Source organism: Scyliorhinus canicula, chromosome 7 (genome assembly GCF_902713615.1).
Source record: "Scyliorhinus canicula chromosome 7, sScyCan1.1, whole genome shotgun sequence".
Lineage (NCBI taxonomy): Eukaryota > Metazoa > Chordata > Chondrichthyes > Carcharhiniformes > Scyliorhinidae > Scyliorhinus > Scyliorhinus canicula.
Genome location: NC_052152.1, coordinates 121,245,405 through 121,264,169, shown reverse-complemented (window position 1 = coordinate 121,264,169; position 18,765 = coordinate 121,245,405). Strand labels below are relative to the sequence as shown.

The 18,765-nt window shown below is 45.8% G+C and overlaps 1 protein-coding gene across 1 annotated transcript in view; it reads left to right on the top strand.

The window, feature by feature from the left end:
* The window catches only part of phldb2b (pleckstrin homology-like domain, family B, member 2b), a 329,018-nt gene extending 310,808 nt beyond the window's left edge, over positions 1-18,210 (top strand). Inside the window, exons 23-24 of the mRNA XM_038802341.1 lie at positions 3,987-4,072; positions 16,833-18,210. Coding sequence (XP_038658269.1) covers positions 3,987-4,072; positions 16,833-16,973 — 227 coding nt within the window. The 3' untranslated portion in view covers positions 16,974-18,210. The remainder of the gene's footprint in view (positions 1-3,986; positions 4,073-16,832) is intronic.
* Positions 18,211-18,765: the final 555 nt, after the last annotated feature.

Here is an 18,765-nt window from a genome sequence, read left to right as displayed (position 1 = left end):
CCCCGGGCCTGACGGGTTATATCCAAGGTTTCTATGGGAAGCATGAGATGAAATTGCAGAGCCGTTGGCAATGATGTTTCGTCCTCACTGTCAACAGGGGTGGTACCAGGGGAGTCGAGTGTGAATCGTAGAATTTACAGTGCAGAAGGAGGCCATTCGGCCCATCGAATCTGCACCGGCTCTTGGAAAGAGCACCCGACCCAAGGTCCACACTTCCACCCTATCCCCATAACCCGCCCAACACTAAGGGCAATTTTGGACACTAAGGGCAATTTAGAATGGTAAATCCACCTAACCTGCACATCTTTGGACTGTGGTAGGAAACCAGAGCACCCGGAGGAAACCCACGCACACACGAGGAGAATGTGCAGACTCCGCACAGACAGTGATCCAAGCCGGGAATGAACCTGGGACCCTGGAGCTGTGAAGCAGTTGTGCTAACCACAATGCTACTGTGCTGCCCAAGTGGCGAATGTCATGCCCCTGTTCAAAAAAGGGAATAGGGATAACCCTGGGAATTACAGGCCAGTTAGTCTTACTTCGGTGGTTGGCAAAGTAATGGAAAGGGTACTAAGGGATAGGAATTCTGAGCATCTGGAAAGACACTGCTTGATTAGGGATAGTCAGCACAGATTTGTGAGGTCTTTGCCTCACAAGTCTTATTGAATTATTTGAGGAGGTGACCAAGCATGTGGATGAAGGTAAAGCAGTCGATGTAGTGTACATGGATTTTAGTAAGGCATTTGATAAGGTTCCCCATGGTCGGCTTATGCAGAAAGTAAGGAGGCATAGGATAGTGGGAAATGTAGCCAGTTGGATAACAAACTGGCTAACTGATAGAAGTCAGAGAGTGGTGGTGGATGGCAAATATTCAGCCTGGAGCCCAGTTACCAGTGGCATACCGCAGGGATCAGTTCTGGGTCCTCTGCTGTTTGTGATTTTCATTAACGACTTGGATGAGGGAGTTGAAGGGTGGGTCAGTAAATTTGCAGATGATACGAAGATTGGTGGCGTTGTGGATAGTGAGGAGGGCTGTTGTCAGCTGCAAAGAGACATAGATAGGATGCAAGATCTGGGCTGAGAAGTGGCAGATGGAGTTTAAGCCTGAGAAGTGTGAGGTTGTCCATTTTGGAAGGACAAATATGAATGCGGAATACAGGGTTAACGGTAGGGTTCTTGGCAATGTGGGGGAGCAGAGAGATCTTGGGGTCTACGTTCATAGATCTTTGAAAGTTGCCACTCAAGTGGATAGAGCTGTGAAGAAGGCCTATGGTGTGCTAGCGTTCAATAGCAGAGGTATTGAATTTAAGAGCCGTGAGGTGATGATGCAGCTGTACAAAACCTTGGTCAGGCCACATTTGGAGTACTGTGTGCAGTTCTGGTCGCCTCATTTTAGGAAGGATGTGGAAGCTTTGGAAAACGTGCAAAGGAGATTTACCAGAATGTTGCCTGGAATGGAGAGTAGGTATTATTAGCAAAAGTTGAGGATGCTAGGCCTTTTCTCATTAGAATGAAGAAAGATGAGGGGCGACTTGATAGAGGTTTATAAGATGGTCAGGGGAATAGATAGAGTAGACAGTCAGAGACTTTTTCCCCGGGTGGAACAAACTATTACAAGGGGACATAAATTTAAGGTAAATGGTGGAAGATATAGGGGGGATGTCAGAGGTAGGTTCTTTACCCAGAGAGTAGTGGGGGCATGGAATGCACTGCCTGTGGAAGTAGTTGAGTCAGAAACATTAGGGACCTTCAAGCGGCTATTGGATAGGTACATGGATTAGGGTAGAATGATGGGGTGTAGATTAATTTGTTCTTAATCTAGGACAAGAGTTCGGCACAACATCATGGGGCGAAGGGCCTGTTCTGTGCTGTATTTTTCTGTGTTCTATGTACTGTTTGGTCAAATTAGCCCCAAACCTCTGCTCTTTCCCAAGGGCTTGGTAAATTTATCCTGGAGGTTTGCATCCAAATCTCTTTTTGGAAAGTCATTATTGAATCTGCTTCCACCATCCGAACAGGAAGTCCACTCCGGATCATAAAAAAATGTTTCCCATTGTCACCCTTTGTTATTTTAAAGATCATCTTAAATTTGTTTGCTGGTTCCTGACCCTTCTCTGTATTAACTCGCTCAAAACCTGAATGCCTGCCCTAATTCTCCATTTAACCTTTCCATTCTAAGGCGAATAACTCCAGTTTTCCCAATCCATCCACATTAACTGAAGTTCCTTCAATCTCTGACATCATTCCACAAGATCTCTTCCTCACACTTCCCAAGGTCTTGGCCTCATTGGCAATGCCCAGAAAGGGAATCTGCTCCATTGTGTCACATGTAGCAGGTTTATTGTCTCTAGGATTCACACAACAATCCACCTATCTGATGCCAGCCTTGAAATTTTGCTGTACCCTGCCCTGTCCATGCTGATTTCTCCCCCTCTTTTACCCATTCTGCCCCCCCTCATCCTCAAGGTTTAGTGAGTGTGGCATGGGGGTGTTGTGATTGTGGGGTGTTGTAAATGTGGGGTGGGGGTGTCGAGGGTGTGGGGTGGGGGTGTTGCGGGGGTGTGTGGGGTTGGGGTGTCGAGGGTGGGGGTGTCGAGGGTGTGGGGTGGGGTGTCGCGAGTGGGGGTGTCGAGGATGTGGGGTAGGGTGTTGCGGGTGAGGGGTGGGTGTCGAGGGTGAGAGTGTTGGGTATGGTGTGGGGCCATGTGGGTGAGGGATCGGGTTTGTAGGTCAAGGGTCAGGTGGGTGTGCCATGGGTGTGAGGCGGGGTGGGTGTATTGTGGGTGGATCTGGGTGGGGGCGTTGTGGGGGTGCATACAGGGTGGGGTGTTTTTTTTTAAATAATTTTTATTGAAAATTTTTGAATTTATACAACAATAACGCACCATAGTAAAATACCAAAAATAACAATAATATTAACAATCAAAAACATTCGCCCCACCTCCATGAACAACACAGCATTTTAACAACAACAGGGTGGGGTGTTTTGATGTGCATGTGGGTGGGGTGAAATGAGTGAGGGTGCAGGCTGGGGTTTTGTGGAGGTGGGTGGGGTGTAGTGAGTTTGTGTGTAGGGTGGGGTGTAGTGAAGGAGGGAGTAGAGTGGGGTGTTGTGCAGGTCGGTGTAGTGAGTGTGGGTGTAGGGTGGGGTGTAATGAGGGAGGCAGGAGGGTGGGGGTGTTGTGGAGGTGGGTGTAGGGTGGGGTGTAATGAGGGAGGGAGTAGGGTGAGGATGTTGTGGAGGTGGGTGTAGTGAGTGAGGGTGTAGGGTGAGGGTGTTGTGGAGGTGGGTGTAGGGTGGGGTGTAATGAGGGAGGCAGTAGGGTGGGGGTGTTGTGAAGGTGGGTGTAGGGTGGGGTGTAGTGAGTGAGGGTGCAGAGTGGGGGTGTTGTGGAGGTGGGTGTAGTGAGTGAGGGTGTAGAGTGGGGGTGTTGTGGAGGTGGGTGTAGGGTGGGGTGTAGTGAGTGAGGGTGTAGAGTGGGGGTGTTGTGGAGGTGGGTGTAGTGAGTGAGGGTGTAGAGTGGGGGTGTTGTGGAGGTGGGTGTAGTGAGTGAGGGTGTAGGGTGGGGTGTAGTGAGGGAGGGAGTAGGGTGAGGGTGTTGTGGAGGTGGGTGTAGTGAGTGAGGGTGCAGAGTGGGGGTGTTGTGGAGGTGGGTGTAGGGTGGGGTGTAGTGAGGGAGGGAGTAGGGTGGGGGTGTTGTGGAGGTGGGTGTAGAGTGGGGTGTAGTGAGGGAGGTAGTAGGGTGAGGGTGTTGTGGAGGTGGGTGTAGTGAGGGAGGGAGTAGAGTGGGGGTGTTGTGGAGGTGGGTGTAGTGAGGGAGGGAGTAGGGTGGGGGTGTTGTGGAGGTGGGTGTAGTGAGTGAGGGTGTAGGGTGGGGTGTAGATATGGGGGGTGTTTTGATTCATCGAGAACTCTATGGAGTTAAAATTCAGAAAATATTTCTATCCAAGAATTGTTAACATTGTTCTATTCTCTTTTTGTGTAGATAAACATGAGACCAAATTGAAAGGAGTGATATATTTTCAAGCTATCGAAGAAGTTTATTATGACCACTTGAAGAGTGCGCACAAGGTATTGGGTCTTCGGTATTTTAGTACGCAACCTGTATATTTACTATCTGTATCAATACAGAGTCACCCTGTACATTAACCATAAGGATCAATTAATAGTCAAACCGTACATTAACCATCTCTATCAATACAGAATCACCCTGTACATTAACCATCTGTATCAATTCATAGTCAAACTGTACATTAACCATCTGTATCAATTCATAGTCAAACTGTACATTAACAATCTCTATCAATACAGAATCACCCTGTACATTAACCATCTGTATCAATACAGAGTCACGCTGTACATTAACCATCTGTATCAATACAGAGTCCCACTGTACATTAAGCATCTCGATCAATGCAGAATCAGCCTGAACAATAACCTCTGTATAAATACAGTCACACTGTACATTAACCACCTGTATCAATAGAGTCACTCTGTACATTAACCATAAGGATCAATTCATAGTCAAACTGTACATTAACCATCTGTATCAATACAGAGTCACGCTGTACATTAACCATCTGTATCAATTCATAGTCAAACTGTACATTAACCATCTGTATCAATACAAAGTTACCCTGTACATTAACCATAAGGATCAATAGAGGGTCATCCTGTACATTAACCATCCGGATCAAAGCAGAGTCACCCTGCATATTAACCATCTGTATCAATTCATAGTCAAACTGTACATTAACCATCTGTATCAACACAGAGTCAACCTGTACATTCACCATCTGTATCAATAGAGTCACACTGCACATTAACCATCTGTATCAATACAGAGTCACACTGTACATTAACCATCTGTATCAATACAGAGTCACACTGTACATTAACCATCTGTATCAATACAGAGTCACACTGTACATTAACCATCTGTATCAATTCATAGTCAAACTGTACATTAACCATCTGTATCAATAGAGTCACACTGCACATTAACCATCTGTATCAATACAGAGTCACACTGTACATTAACCATCTGTATCAATACAGAGTCACACTGTACATTAACCATCTGTATCAATTCATAGTCAAACTGTACATTAACCATCTGTATCAATACAGAGTCACCCTGCACATTAACCATCTGTATCAATTCATAGTCAAACTGTACATTAACCATCTCTATCAATACAGAATCACCCTGTACATTAACCATCTGTATCAATACAGAGTCACACTGTACATTAACCATCTGTATCAATACAGAGTCACACTGTACATTAAGCATCTCGATCAATGCAGAATCAGCCTGAACAATAACCTCTGTATAATTACAGTCACCCTGTACATTAACCACCTGTATCAATGCAGAGCCAGCCTGTACATTAACCACCTGTATCAACACAGAGTCAACCTGTACATTCACCATCTGTATGGATACAGAGTCACACTGCACATTAACCATCTGTATCAATATAGAGTCGCCCTGTGCATTAACCATCTGGGTCAATGCAGAGTAACCCTGTACATTAACCGTGTGTATCAATGCAGAGTTGCAGAGTCACCCTGTACATTAACCATCTGCATTAATGCAGAGTCACCCTGAACATTAACCATCTGCATCAATGCAGGAGTCACCCTGTACATTAACCACCTGTATCAATGCAGATTCACCCTGTACATGAACCATCTGTATGCAGCAGGGTAGCATGGCGGTTAGCATAAATGCTTCACAGCTCCAGGGTCCCAGGTTCGATTCCCGGCTGGGACACTGTCTGTGTGGAGTCTGCACGTCCTCCCCCTGTGTGCGTGGGTTTCCTCCGGGTGCTCCGGTTTCCTCCCACAGTCCAAAGATGTGCGGGTTAGGTGGATTGGCCATGCTAAATTGCCCGTAGTGTCCTAATAAAAGTAAGGTTAAGGGGGGGGGGGGGGGGGTTGTTGGGTTATGGGTATAGGGTGGATACGTGGGTTTGAGTAGGGTGATCATGGCTCGGCACAACATTGAGGGCCGAAGGGCCTGTTCTGTGCTGTACTGTTCTATGTTCTATAAGAACATAAGAACTAGGAGCAGAAGTAGGCCACCTGGCCCCTCGAGCCTGCTCCGCCATTCAATGAGATCATGGCTGATCTTTTGTGGACTCAGCTCCACTTTCCGGCCCGAACACCATAACCCTTAATCCCTTTATTCTTCAAAAAACTATCTATCTTTACCTTAAAAACATGTAATGAAGGAGCCTCAACTGCTTCACTGGGCAAGGAATTCCATAGATTCACAACCCTTTGGGTGAAGAAGTTCCTCCTAAACTCAGTCCTAAATCTACTTCCCCTTATTTTGAGGCTATGTCCCCTAGTTCTGCTTTCACACGCCAGTGGAAACAAGCTGCCCCATCTATCATATCTATTCCCTTCATAATTTTTAATGTTTCTATAAGATCCCCCTCATCCTTCTAAATTACAACGAGTACAGTCCCAATCTACTCAACCTCTCCTCGTAATCCAACCCCTTCAGCTCTGGGATTAACCTAGTGAATCTCCTCTGCACACCCTCCAGTGCCAGTATGTCCTTTCTCAAGTAAGGAGACCAAAACTGAACACAATACTCCAGGTGTGGCCTCACAAACACCTTATACAATTGCAACATAACCTCCCTAGTCTTAAACTCCATCCCTCTAGCAATGAAGGACAAAATTCCATTTACCTTCTTAATCACCTGTTGCACCTGAAACCAACTTTCTGTGACTCATGCGCTAGCACACCCAGGTCTCTCAGCACAGCGGCATGCTTTAATATTTTATCGTTTAAATAATAATCCCGTTTGCTGTTATTCCTACCAAAATAGATAACCTCACATTTGTCAACATTGTATTCCATCTGCCAGACCCTAGCCCATTCACTTAACCTATCCAAATCCCTCTGCAGACTTCCAGTATCCCCTGCACTTTTCGCTTTACCACTCATCTTAGTGTCATCTGCAAACTTGGACACATTGCCCTTGGTCCCCAACTCCAAATCATCTATGTAAATTGTGAACAATTGTGGGCCCAACACGGATCCCTGAGGGACACCACTAGCTGCTGATTGCCAACCAGAGAAACACCCAATAATCCCCACTCTGCTTTCTATTAATTAACCAATCCTCTATCCATGCTACTACTTTACCCTTAATGCCATGCATCTTTATCTTATGCAGCAACCATTTGTGTGGCACCTTGTCAAAGGCTTTCTGGAAATCCAGATATACCACATCCATTGGCTCCCCGTTATCTACTGCACTGGTAATGTCCTCAAAAAATTCCACTAAATTAGTTAGGCACGACCTGCCCTTTATGAACCCATGCTGCGTCTGCCCAATGGGACAATTTCTATCCAGATGCCTCGCTATTTCTTCCTTGATGATAGATTCCAGCATCTTCCCTACAACCGAAGTTAAGCTCACTGGCCTATAATTTCCTGCTCTCTGCCTACCTCCTTTTTAAAACAGTGGTGTCACGTTTGCTAATTTCCAATCCACCGGGACCACCCCAGAGTCTAGTGAATTTTGGTAAATCATCATTAGTGCATCTGCAATTTCCCTAGCCATTTCTTTTAGCACTCTGGGATGCATTCCATCAGGGCCAGGAGACTTGTCTATCTTTAGCCCCATTAGCTTGCCCATCACTACCTCCTTAGTGATTACAAGCCTCTCAAGGTCCTCACCTGTCATAGCCTCATTTCTATCAGTCGCTGGCATTTTATTTGTGTCTTCCACTGAAGACCGACCCAAAAAACCTGTTCAGTTCCTCAGCCATTTCCTCATCTCCCATTATTAAAACTCCCTTCTCATCATCTAAAGGACCAATATTTACCTTAGCCACTCTTTTTTGTTTTATATATTTGTAAAAACTTTTGCTGTCTGTTTTTATATTCTCAGCAAGTTTACTCTCATACTCTATCTTACTCTTCTTTGTAGCTTTTTTAGTAGCTTTCTGTTGCCCCCTAAAGATTTCCCAGTCCTCTAATCTCCCAGCAATCTTTGCCACTTTATATGCTTTTTCCTTCAATTTGATACTCTCCCTTATTTCCTTAGATATCCACGGTCGATTTTCCCTCTTTCTACCTTTTTGTTGGTATAAACCTTTGCTGAGTACTGTGAAAAATCGCTTGGAAGGTTCTCCACTGTTCCTCAACTGTTCCACCATAAAGTCTTTGCTCCCAGTCTACCTTAGCTAGTTCTTCTCTCATCCCATTGTAATCTCCTTTGTTTAAACACAAAACACTGGTATTTGATTTTACTTTCTCACCCTCCATCTGTATTTTAAATTCCACCATATTGTGATCGCTCCTTCCGAGAGGATCCCTAACTATGAGATCATGAATCAATCCTGTCTCATTACACAGGACAAGATCTAGGACCGCTTGTTCCCTCGTAGGTTCCATTACATACTGTTCTAGGAAACTATCGCGGATACATTCTACAAACTCCTCCTCAAGGTTGCCTTGACCGACCTGGTTAAACCAATCGACATGTAAATTAAAATCCCCCATGATAACTGCTGTACCATTTCTACATGCATCAGTTATTTCTTTGTTTATTGCCTGCCCCACCATAACGTTACTATTTGGTGGCCGATAGACTACTCCTATCAGTGACTTTTTCGCCTTACTATTCCTGATTTCCACCCAAATGGATTCAACCTTATCCTCCATAGCACCGATGTCATCCCTTACTATTGCCCGGATGTCATCCTTAAATAACAGAGCAACACCACCTCACTTACCATCCACTCTGTCCTTCCGAATAGTTTGATACCCTCGGATATTTAACTCCCAGTCGTGACCATCCTTTAACCATGTTTCAGTAATGGCCACTAAATCATAGTCATTCACGATGATTTGTGCCATCAGCTCATTTACTTTATTCCGAATACTACGAGCATTCAGGTAAAGTACACTTATGTTGGTTTTTTTACCTCTGTTTTGAATCTTAACATCTCCAGTTTTAGTCCTTTTAGTATTACTGGGCCTATTCACTGAGCTCCCCTCAGTCACTGTACCTTGTACTGTCGCCCTTTTTGATTTTTGACTAAGTCTTCTCTGCCTTGCACTTTTCCCCTTACTTCCTTTTGCTTCTGTCCCTGTTTTACTACCTTCCAACTTCCTGCATCGGTTCCCATCCCCCTGCCACATTAGTTTAAACCCTCCCCAACAGCTCTAGCAAACACCCCACCACTCCCAGGACATCGGTTCCAGTCCTGCCCAGGTGCAGACTGTCCGGTTTGTACTGGTCCCACCTCCTCCAGAACCGGTCCCAATGCCCCAGGAATTTGAATCCCTCCCTCTTGCACCATCTCTCGAGCCACACATTCATCCTATCTATCCTGACATTCCTACTCTGACTAGCTCGTGACACTGGTAGCAATCCTGAGATTACTACCTTTGAGGTCCTACTTTTTAGTTTATCCCCTAACTCCCTGAATTCCGCTTGTAGGACCTCATCCCGTTTTTTGCCTATGTGCACCACGACAGCTGGCTGTTCACCCTCCCCCTTCAGTATGTCCTGCAGCCGATCGGAGACATCCCTGACCCGTGCACCCGGGAGGCAACATCCCACTCGGGAGTCTCGTTTTCGACCACAGAAACGCCTGTCTACTCCCCTTATGATTGAATCCCCTATGACTATAGCCCTGCCAGTCTTTTTCCCCCCCTTCTGTGCAGCAGAGCCAGCCACTGTGCCATGAGCCTGGCTACTACTGCCTTCACCTGGTGAGTCATCTCCCCCAACAGTATCCAAAACGGTATACCTATTTTGGAGGGAGATGACCGCAGGGGACACCTGCACTGCCTTCCTGCTCTTTCTTTGCCTTTTGGTCACCCATTTTCTATCTCCCTCAGTAAGCTTCACCTGCGGTGTGACCAACTCGCTAAACGTGCTATCCACGACCTCCTCAGCATCGCGGATGCTCCAAAGTGAGTCCATCCGCAGCTCCAGAGCCGTCAAGCGGTCTAACAGGAGCTGCAACTGAACACACGTCTTGCACGTGAAGGAGCCAGGGACAGTGGACGTGTCCCTGAGCTCCCACATCGCACACGAGGAGCATGACACGGGTCTGGGATCCCCTGCCATGTCTTAAACCTTAGGTAAACTTAAACAACTACAATTTCAAAATAAAAATAAATAAATTAGACAATGAAAAGAAAAACTACTTACCAGTCACTTACCAGGGTTAAAAAGCACCTCCGAAAAAGCACCTTCTCTCACTCTGCACCGAATTACCACACTGCACCAAATTACCAAGTTGCAATTCCCATTCTAGATGTGCCTCACTCCGGATGTGTCTCCTTGAAAAGCGCAAGCTTACTGAGTGCGCTTTCTGTCTGTCTTTTATGCAGACTTCAGCTAACCGATGACTCAAAAAATACCTGAACTTCAAAGAGAAGAACACAATGTGCCCTTTGTGCCCCTAAACAGGCCTCAGGTGACTGACAGATAACTGCCTCTCAGCAATTAGGGTGGGGCCAGCTTCAACCAATCAGACACTAAGCTACACACTGCACTTTTAACTGAAAAACAGCAGACTTTGATTTTCCACTTACCTTTCCTGATTACCTCACTGCACCAAATTACCAAAGTCCAACTTCCCACTCTGGATTTGCTTCACTCCGGATGTGTCTCCTTGTACATTAACCACCTGTATCAATGCATATTCAACCTGTACATTAACAATCTGTATCAGAGGGCAGCACGGTGGCCTAGTGGTTAGCACAGCTGCCTCACGGCGCTGAGGTCCCAGGTTCGATCCCGGCTCTGGGTGTCCGTGTGGAGTTTGCACATTCTCCCCGTGTCTGCGTGGGTTTCACCCCCACAACCCAAAAATGTGCAGAGTAGGTGGATTGGCCACGCTAAATTGACCCTTAATTAGAAAAAATAATTGGGTAATCTAAATGTATTAAAAAAAAACAATCTGTATCAATGCAGCGTCAATCTATACATTAACATCTGTGTCAATATAGTCACCCTGTACATTGACCAACTCTCTCAATGCAGAGTCAACCTGTACATTAACCACTGAATCCATGCAGAGTCAACCTGTATTACAAAGAACAAAGAAAATTACAGCACAGGAACAGGCCCTTCGGCCCTTCTAGCCTGCCCTGATCCAGATCCTTTATCTAAACCTGTTGCCTATTTTCCAAGGATCTACTTCCATCTGTTCTCCGCCCGTTCATATATCTGCCTAGATGCATCTTAAATGATGCTATCGTGCCCGCCTCTACCACCTCTGCTGGCAAAGCGTTCCAGGCACCCACCACCCTCTGCGTAAAAAACTTTCCACGCACATCTCCCTTAAACTTTCCCCCTCTCACCTTGAAATCGTGACCCCTTGTAATTGACACCCCCAATCTTGGAAAAAGCTTGTTGCTATCCACCCTGTCCATACCTCTCATAATTTTGTAGACCTCAATCAGGTTCCCCCCTCAACCTCCATCTTTCCAACGAAAACAATTCTAATCTACTCAACCTTTCTTCATAGCTAGCACCCTCCAGACCAGGCAACATCCTGGTGAACCTCCTCTGCACCCTCTCCAAAGCATCCACAGCCTTCTGGTAATGTGGTGACCAGAACTGCATGCAGTATTCCAAATGTGGCCTAACCAAAGTCCTATACAACTGTAACATGATCTGCCGACTCTTGTACTCAATACCCCGTCCGATGAAGGCAAGCATGCTGTATGCCTTCTTGACCACTCTATCAATCTGCGTTGCCACCTTCAGGGTACAATGGACCTGAACTCCCAGATCTCTCTATACTTTAATTTTCCCCAGGACTCTCCCATTCACCATATAGTCCGCTCTTGAATTAGATCTTCCAAAATGCATCACCTCGCATTTGCCTGGATTGAACTCCATCTGCCATTTCTCTGCCCAACTCTCCAATCTATCTATATTTTGCTGTATTCCCTGACAGCCTCCTTGCTATCTGCAACTCCACCAATCTTAGTATCATCTGCAAACGTGCTAATCAGACCACCTATACCTTTGTCCAGATCATTTATGTACATCACAAACAATAGTGGTCCGAGCACGGATCCCTGTGGAACACCACTAGTCACCTTTCTCCATTTTGAGACACTCCCTTCCACCACTACTCTCTGTCTCCTATTGCCCAGCCAGTTCTTTATCCATCTATCTAGTACACCCTGAACCCCATACGACTTCAATTTTTCCATCAACCTGCCATGGGAAACCTTATCAAACGCCTTACTAAAGTCCATGTATATGACATCTACAGCCCTTCCCTCATCAATTAACTTTGTCACTTCTTCAAAGAATTCTATTAGGTTTGTAAGACATGACCTTCCCTGCACAAAACCATGCTGCCTATCACTGATCAGTCTATTTTCTTCCAAATGTGAATAGATCCTATCCCTCAGTATCTTCTCCAACAGTTTACCTACCACTGATGTCAGGCTCACAGGTCTATAATTCCCTGGATTATCCCTGCTACCCTTCTTAAACAAAGGGACAACATTAGCAATTCTCCAGTCCTCCGGGACCTCACCCGTGCTCAAGGATGCTGCAAAGATATCTGTTAAGGCCCCAGATATTTCGTCCCTCGCCTCCCTCAGTAACCTGGGATAGATCCCATCCGGTCCTGGGGACTTGTCCACCTTAATGCCTTTTAGAATACCCAAAACTTCCCCCTTCCTTATGACGACTTGACCTAGAGTATTTAAACACCCATCCCTAGCCTAAACATCCGTCTTGTCCCTCTCCTTTGTGAATACCGATGCAAAGTACTCATTAAGAATCTCACCCATTTCCTCTGACTCCACGCATAAATTCCCTCTTTTGTCTTTGAGTGGGCCAATCCTTTCTCCAGTTACCCTCTTGCTCCTTATATCCGAATAAAAGGCTTTGGGATTTTCCTTAACCCCGTTAGCCAAAGATATTTCATGACCCCTTTTAGCCCTCTTTATTACGCGTTTGAGATTCGTCCTACTTTCCCGATATTCCTCCAAAGCTTCATCCGGTTTCAGTCGCCTCGATCTTATGTATGCTTCCGTTTTCATCTTAGCTAGTCTCACAATTCCACCAGTCATCTTTGTCATGGTTCCCTAATCTTGCCATTTCTATCTCTCATTTTCACAGGGACATGTCTGTCCTGCACTCTAATCAACCTTTCCTTAAAAGACTCCCACATTTCAAATGTGCATTTACCCTTAAACAGCTGCTCTGAGTCCACATTCCCTAGTTCCTGCCGAATTTTGTTATATTCGGCCTTTCCCCAATTTAGCACTCTTCCTTTAGGACCACTCTCGTCTTTGTCCATGAGTATTCTAAAACTTATGGAATTGTGATCGCTATTCCCAAAGTAATCACCGACTGAAACTTCAACCACCTGGCCGGGAACATTCGCCAATACCACGTCCAGTATGGCCCCTTCCCGAGTTGGACTATTTACATACTGCTCTAAAAACCTCTCCTGGATGCTCCTTACAAACTCTGCTCCATCTATGCCTCCAACACTACATTCAATGTTGGGGAAGTTAAAATCTCCTATCACAACCACCCTATTGCTCCTACATTTTTCTATAATCTGTCTGCATATTTGTACCTCTACTTCATGCTCGCTTTTGGGAGGCCTGTAGTAAAGCCCCAACAATGTTACTGCACCCTTCCTATTTCTTAGCTCTACCCATATTGCCTCAGTGCTCAAATCCTCCATCGTGCCCTCCTTAATCACAGCTGTGATATCATCTCTGACTAGTAATGCAACTCCTCCACCCCTTCTACCTCCCTCTCTATTCCTTCTGAAGCATCTATACCCTGGGATATTCAGTTGCCAGTCCTGCCCTTCCCTCAACCAAGTCTCAGTAATACCAATAACATCATATTCCCAGGTACTAATCCAAGCCCTAAGTTCATCTGCTTTACCTGCTACACTTCTCGCATTAAAACAAACCTGTCAGACCACCTGTCCCTTTGCAATCATCATCTCTTCCCTGTCGACTCTGCCCCTTAGTCACATTGAGTTTATTATCTCGTACCTTACTGGCTTTAGTTGCTGCCTCTTTACTGACCTCTAACTTGCTAATCTCGTTCCCATCCCCCTGCCACATTAGTTTAAACCCTCCCCAACAGTGTTAGCAAAGGCACCCCCGAGGACATTGGTTCCAGTCCTGCCCAGGTGTAGACCATCCGGTTTGTAATGGTCCCACCGCCCCCAGAACCGGTTCCAATGCCCCAAAAATCTGAACCCCTCCCTTCTGCACCATCTCTCAAGCCACGTATTCATTCTGATTATTCTTGAATTTCTACTCTGACTGTCTCGTGGCACTGGTAGCAACACTGAGATTACTACCTTTGAGATCCTACTTTTTAACTTATCTCCTAACTCCCTAAATTCTGATTGTAGGACCTCATGCCATTTTTTACCTATATCGTCGGTGCCTATATGCACCATGACAACTAGCTGTTCACCTTCCCCCTTCAGTATGTCCTGCAGCCGATCGGAGACATCCCTGACCCGTGCACCCGGGAGGCAACATACCATTCGGGAGTCTCGTTTTCGACCACAGAAACGCCTGTCTACTCCCCTTATGATTGAATCCCCTATGACTATAGCCCTGCCAGTCTTTTTCCCCCCCTTCTGTGCAGCAGAGCCAGCCACTGTGCCATGAGCCTGGCTACTACTGCCTTCCCCTGGTGAGTCATCTCCCCCAACAGTATCCAAAACGGTATACCTGTTTTGGAGGGAGATGACCGCAGGGGACACCTGCACTGCCTTGCTGCTCTTTCTTTGCCTTTTGGTCACCCATTCCCTGTCTCCCTCACCAATCCTAATCTGCGGAGTGACCAACTCACTGAACGTGCTAGCCACGACCTCCTCAGCATCGCGGATGCTCCAAAATGAGTCCATCCGCAGCTCCAGAGCCGTCATGCGGTCTAACAAGAGCTGCAGCTGGACACACTTCCCGCACATGAAGGAGTCAGGGGCATCGGCCGCATCCCTGAACTCCCACATTGAGCACGACGAGCATAACACAGGTCTGGGATCTCCTGCCATTTTTACACTTTACCTTAACTGACTACAAATATAATATCAAATAATTAATAAGTGAAAGGAATAAGGATTTTACTTACCAATCACAATACTTACCAACACACGAAGAGTTAAATTTCTCCCAGCTACTGCTAATTGGAGCACTTTCCTTACCAGCCATTTAGGTCACTTCTTTGCTGTGATGTTACTCTTCAAGGTAAGGTTTTAAAGAGGTAAACTTACCTTCCCAACGATCCCTCGCCACTGCTCCCATTGAAAATCTGACGGCCGCTGTTCCTTATCACCACTGTCTTTTTTTTTTGGTTAGAGGCACACGTGTAGTGCCTCGGGTTTAGCCGCTGCCCAAATATATCAGTTCACTCACTTACCCAGAGCGCAATTCGACCGCTCCCACTCAGCTCCTCCCACGCGCTGCTCCTGCAAGGTAAGTTTTTAAAATAGGAAAACTTACCTTTCCAACAGCCCCCTGGTTACTGCTCTCGCTGGGGAGAAAAAAAGCACACTCCGCGCTCCTTAATGAAGTCTCACCCCTGTCTCTCCGCTCTTTTAACAATGAGTCCTTTCTCCAGTTCCTGTCTATGTGGGAGTGTGGGTCACAGTACTTTATCTGTCTCCAGTTCTTGTCTCTCTGGGGGTGTGGGTCGCAGTCCTTTCTCTGTCTCCAGTTCCTGTCTATCTGGGAGTGAGGGTCACAGTCCTTTCTCTGTCTCCAGATCCTGTCTCTCTGGGAGTGTGGGTCACAGTCCTTTTTCTGTCTCCAGTTCCTGTCTCTCTGGGAGTGTGGGTCACAGTCCTTTCTCTGTCTCCAGTTCCTGTCTGTCTGGGGGTGTGGGTCACAGTCCTTTCTCTGTCTCCAGTTCCTGTCTATCTGGGAGTGAGGGTCACAGTCCTTTAGAACATAGAACAGTACAGCACAGAACAGGCCCTTCGGCCCTCGATGCTGTGCCGAGCAATGATCACCCTACTCAAACCCACGTATCCACTCTATACCCGTAACCCAACAACCCCCCCCCTAACCTTACTTTTTAGGACACTACGGGCAATTTTAACATGGCCAATCCACCTAACCCGCACATCTTTGGACTGTGGGAGGAAACCGGAGCACCCGGAGGAAACCCACGCACACACGGGGAGGACGTGCAGACTCCGCGCAGACAGTGACCCAGCCGGGAATCGAACCTGGGACCCTGGAGCTGTGAAGCATTTATGCTAACCACCATGCTACCGTGCTGCCCATGTCTCCAGAACCTGTCTCTCTGGGAGTGTGGGTCACAGTCCTTTCTCTGTCTCCAGTTCCTGTCTCTCTGGGAGTGTGGGTCACAGTCCTTTCTCTGTCTCCAGTACCTGTCTCTCTGGGAGTGTGGGTCACAGTCCTTTCTCTGTCTCCAGTTCCTGTCTCTCTGGGAGTGTGGGTCACAGTCCTTTCTCTGTCTCCAGTTCCTGTCTGTCTGGGAGTGTGGGTCACAGTCCTTTCTCTGTCTCCAGTTCCTGTCTGTCTGGGGGTGTGGGTCACAGTCCTTTCTCTGTCTCCAGTTCCTGTCATCCCAGTCTGTGTTGAAATCACTGGCAGAAAATAAAGTCGGCTGATGATAGCAAATGCTCCAAGTTGTCAGGAACATGCTGGTTTGCTGGATAAACATCACAGTTGCAGGCTGCCCTGTCGTGAAAGAGGACATTGATATTCCTTTGGTTTTGAGCTCAGTTTAGGTCTGTATAAACTGGGAACAGATCGTTCTCTTAGCCATCCTGCCTTGACTTTTGTTTTCTGTTTGCTTCAGAGTCCCAACCCCTTACTCACCTTCAGTGTGAAAACTCGAGACAGAATCTTCTACATGGTCGCACCATCGCCTGAGACAATGAGAATTTGGATGGATGTCATTGTGACAGGAGCTGAAGGCTATACTCAGTTCATGGTTTAAAGGAGGATGTCATATCATTGTAACTTCATAGTGCATGCAAAGATTTATATATATATATATATGTGTGTGTGTGTATGAAATGAGACTATCTAAAATCCCTGCCATGGCTTTGTCTACGTTATCTTGAAGGTTGTGACAATCATACAGTTTAGTTATTAAGATGGGAAATTATTTTACATAATTATAGCAGGTTTTGGAGCCTAGGTCTGTGAGTATGTCATCTGGAATATATATAAAGAGGCCTTCACTGAGGCACTAAAGTGGAAAATCTATTTCAAAGGGAGCTGACAGAATTCAAAATGCATCCTTGTCTATTTTTGATACATTATTAAATGGTTAGCTGGTCTACATTATACATAATAAGATCACACTTGTATATTTCAATTAATAATCCTCTGGGGTTCCCGATCAGACACCAGACCCTCTGGAGAACAGGGTTGTTGCCAAGGTTTACAGAGGCCTACCAAGAGAAACGGCTAGTGCCTAAAACTATTCTGTCAGGACTGTGCTCTGTGATGTGGGCCTTTTGCCGACTCAGTCAGCACACACTTTGTTTCCCCAAAGAACTATTGTGTTTCAAAGTAATCAGTTGGTTTTCATGATGGCCTTTGCACTGTTAATGACAAAAGGGAAGATGCTGGCAGTCATGCTATATATTGTCCGGCATCATTGATATGGGAATCTCTGATGGTTCCTGTGGCCTGAGCGTGCTCTCGGAACATTGGTACTAATACATAGAGGTTAATTCCCCTGAGAGAGGCAATTGCTGCATCAAGCGCTGAGTTAGAGGTCAGGTAGACAGTGGAGAATCTGAGGCTTGGTAAATTCTGAATGTTTAAATAGGTTACAGTGGACGGAAAGCAATCAAGGTGGCATGTCTGATGGTGGAGAATCTTACTTTTAACTGTCTCAGTCAGTTATTTTACAATGGTCAAAGGTTTGTGATAAGATTGCCATGTATATCACTGAGATTTTATTATTAAACTAAATAACAAACCCCTTTTTCAGCGCAATCAGCTTACTGTTATTGGTGTAGTCAGTTTATCAGCTGCCTCTGTGTACATACATCTATGTTCAATATTTATTCAGTATTATTTTAAAAGTATATGTAAGGAATACATATATCTAACAAATTTTATATGTTACACAGTTTGGATTATTTTCCTATTGAAAATGTATTTGATATAATATTGCATTTTGCAAGCAAGTTTGAATAAAAAATGAATATCTCCTCCTCTATTATCTTTATCTTTTTATTTAGTTGTTGGAAAACATGCGGCTCTAAGTGATAGTTTGCTGTTTATTCTAACGGGGTGTGGGTTTTGCTGACAAAGCCCGTTATTCAGTTCCCATTCCTATTTGTCTTTGAGCAGTTTGTGCTGGTGAGCAGTTTTTTCTTTCATACGCTGCAGTCCTTGTGGTGTAGGTACATTCACAGTGCTATAGGGAGGGAGTTCTCGGACTTTAACTAAGACAATGAAGGAATTACGATGTACATCCAACTCAGGAAAGTGTGTCCCTGGAAAGGGGAACTTGAAGGTCCCATACACCTGCTGCTTTTAACCTTGATTGAGGTCATGGGGAGAGAGGTGCTGTTCGAGTAACCATGCTGGGTTCCCTGAGTGCATTCTGTAGAAACTACAGCCATGGTCAACAAGTGGCACAGTCATGAGCACAGCTGCCTTACAACAACACCAAGGACCTGGAATCAATTTTGGCCTTGGGTGACTGTAGAGTTTGTATGTTCTGCTCATGTCTGTGAAGGGTTTCCTCCGGGTGCTCCGGTTACCTC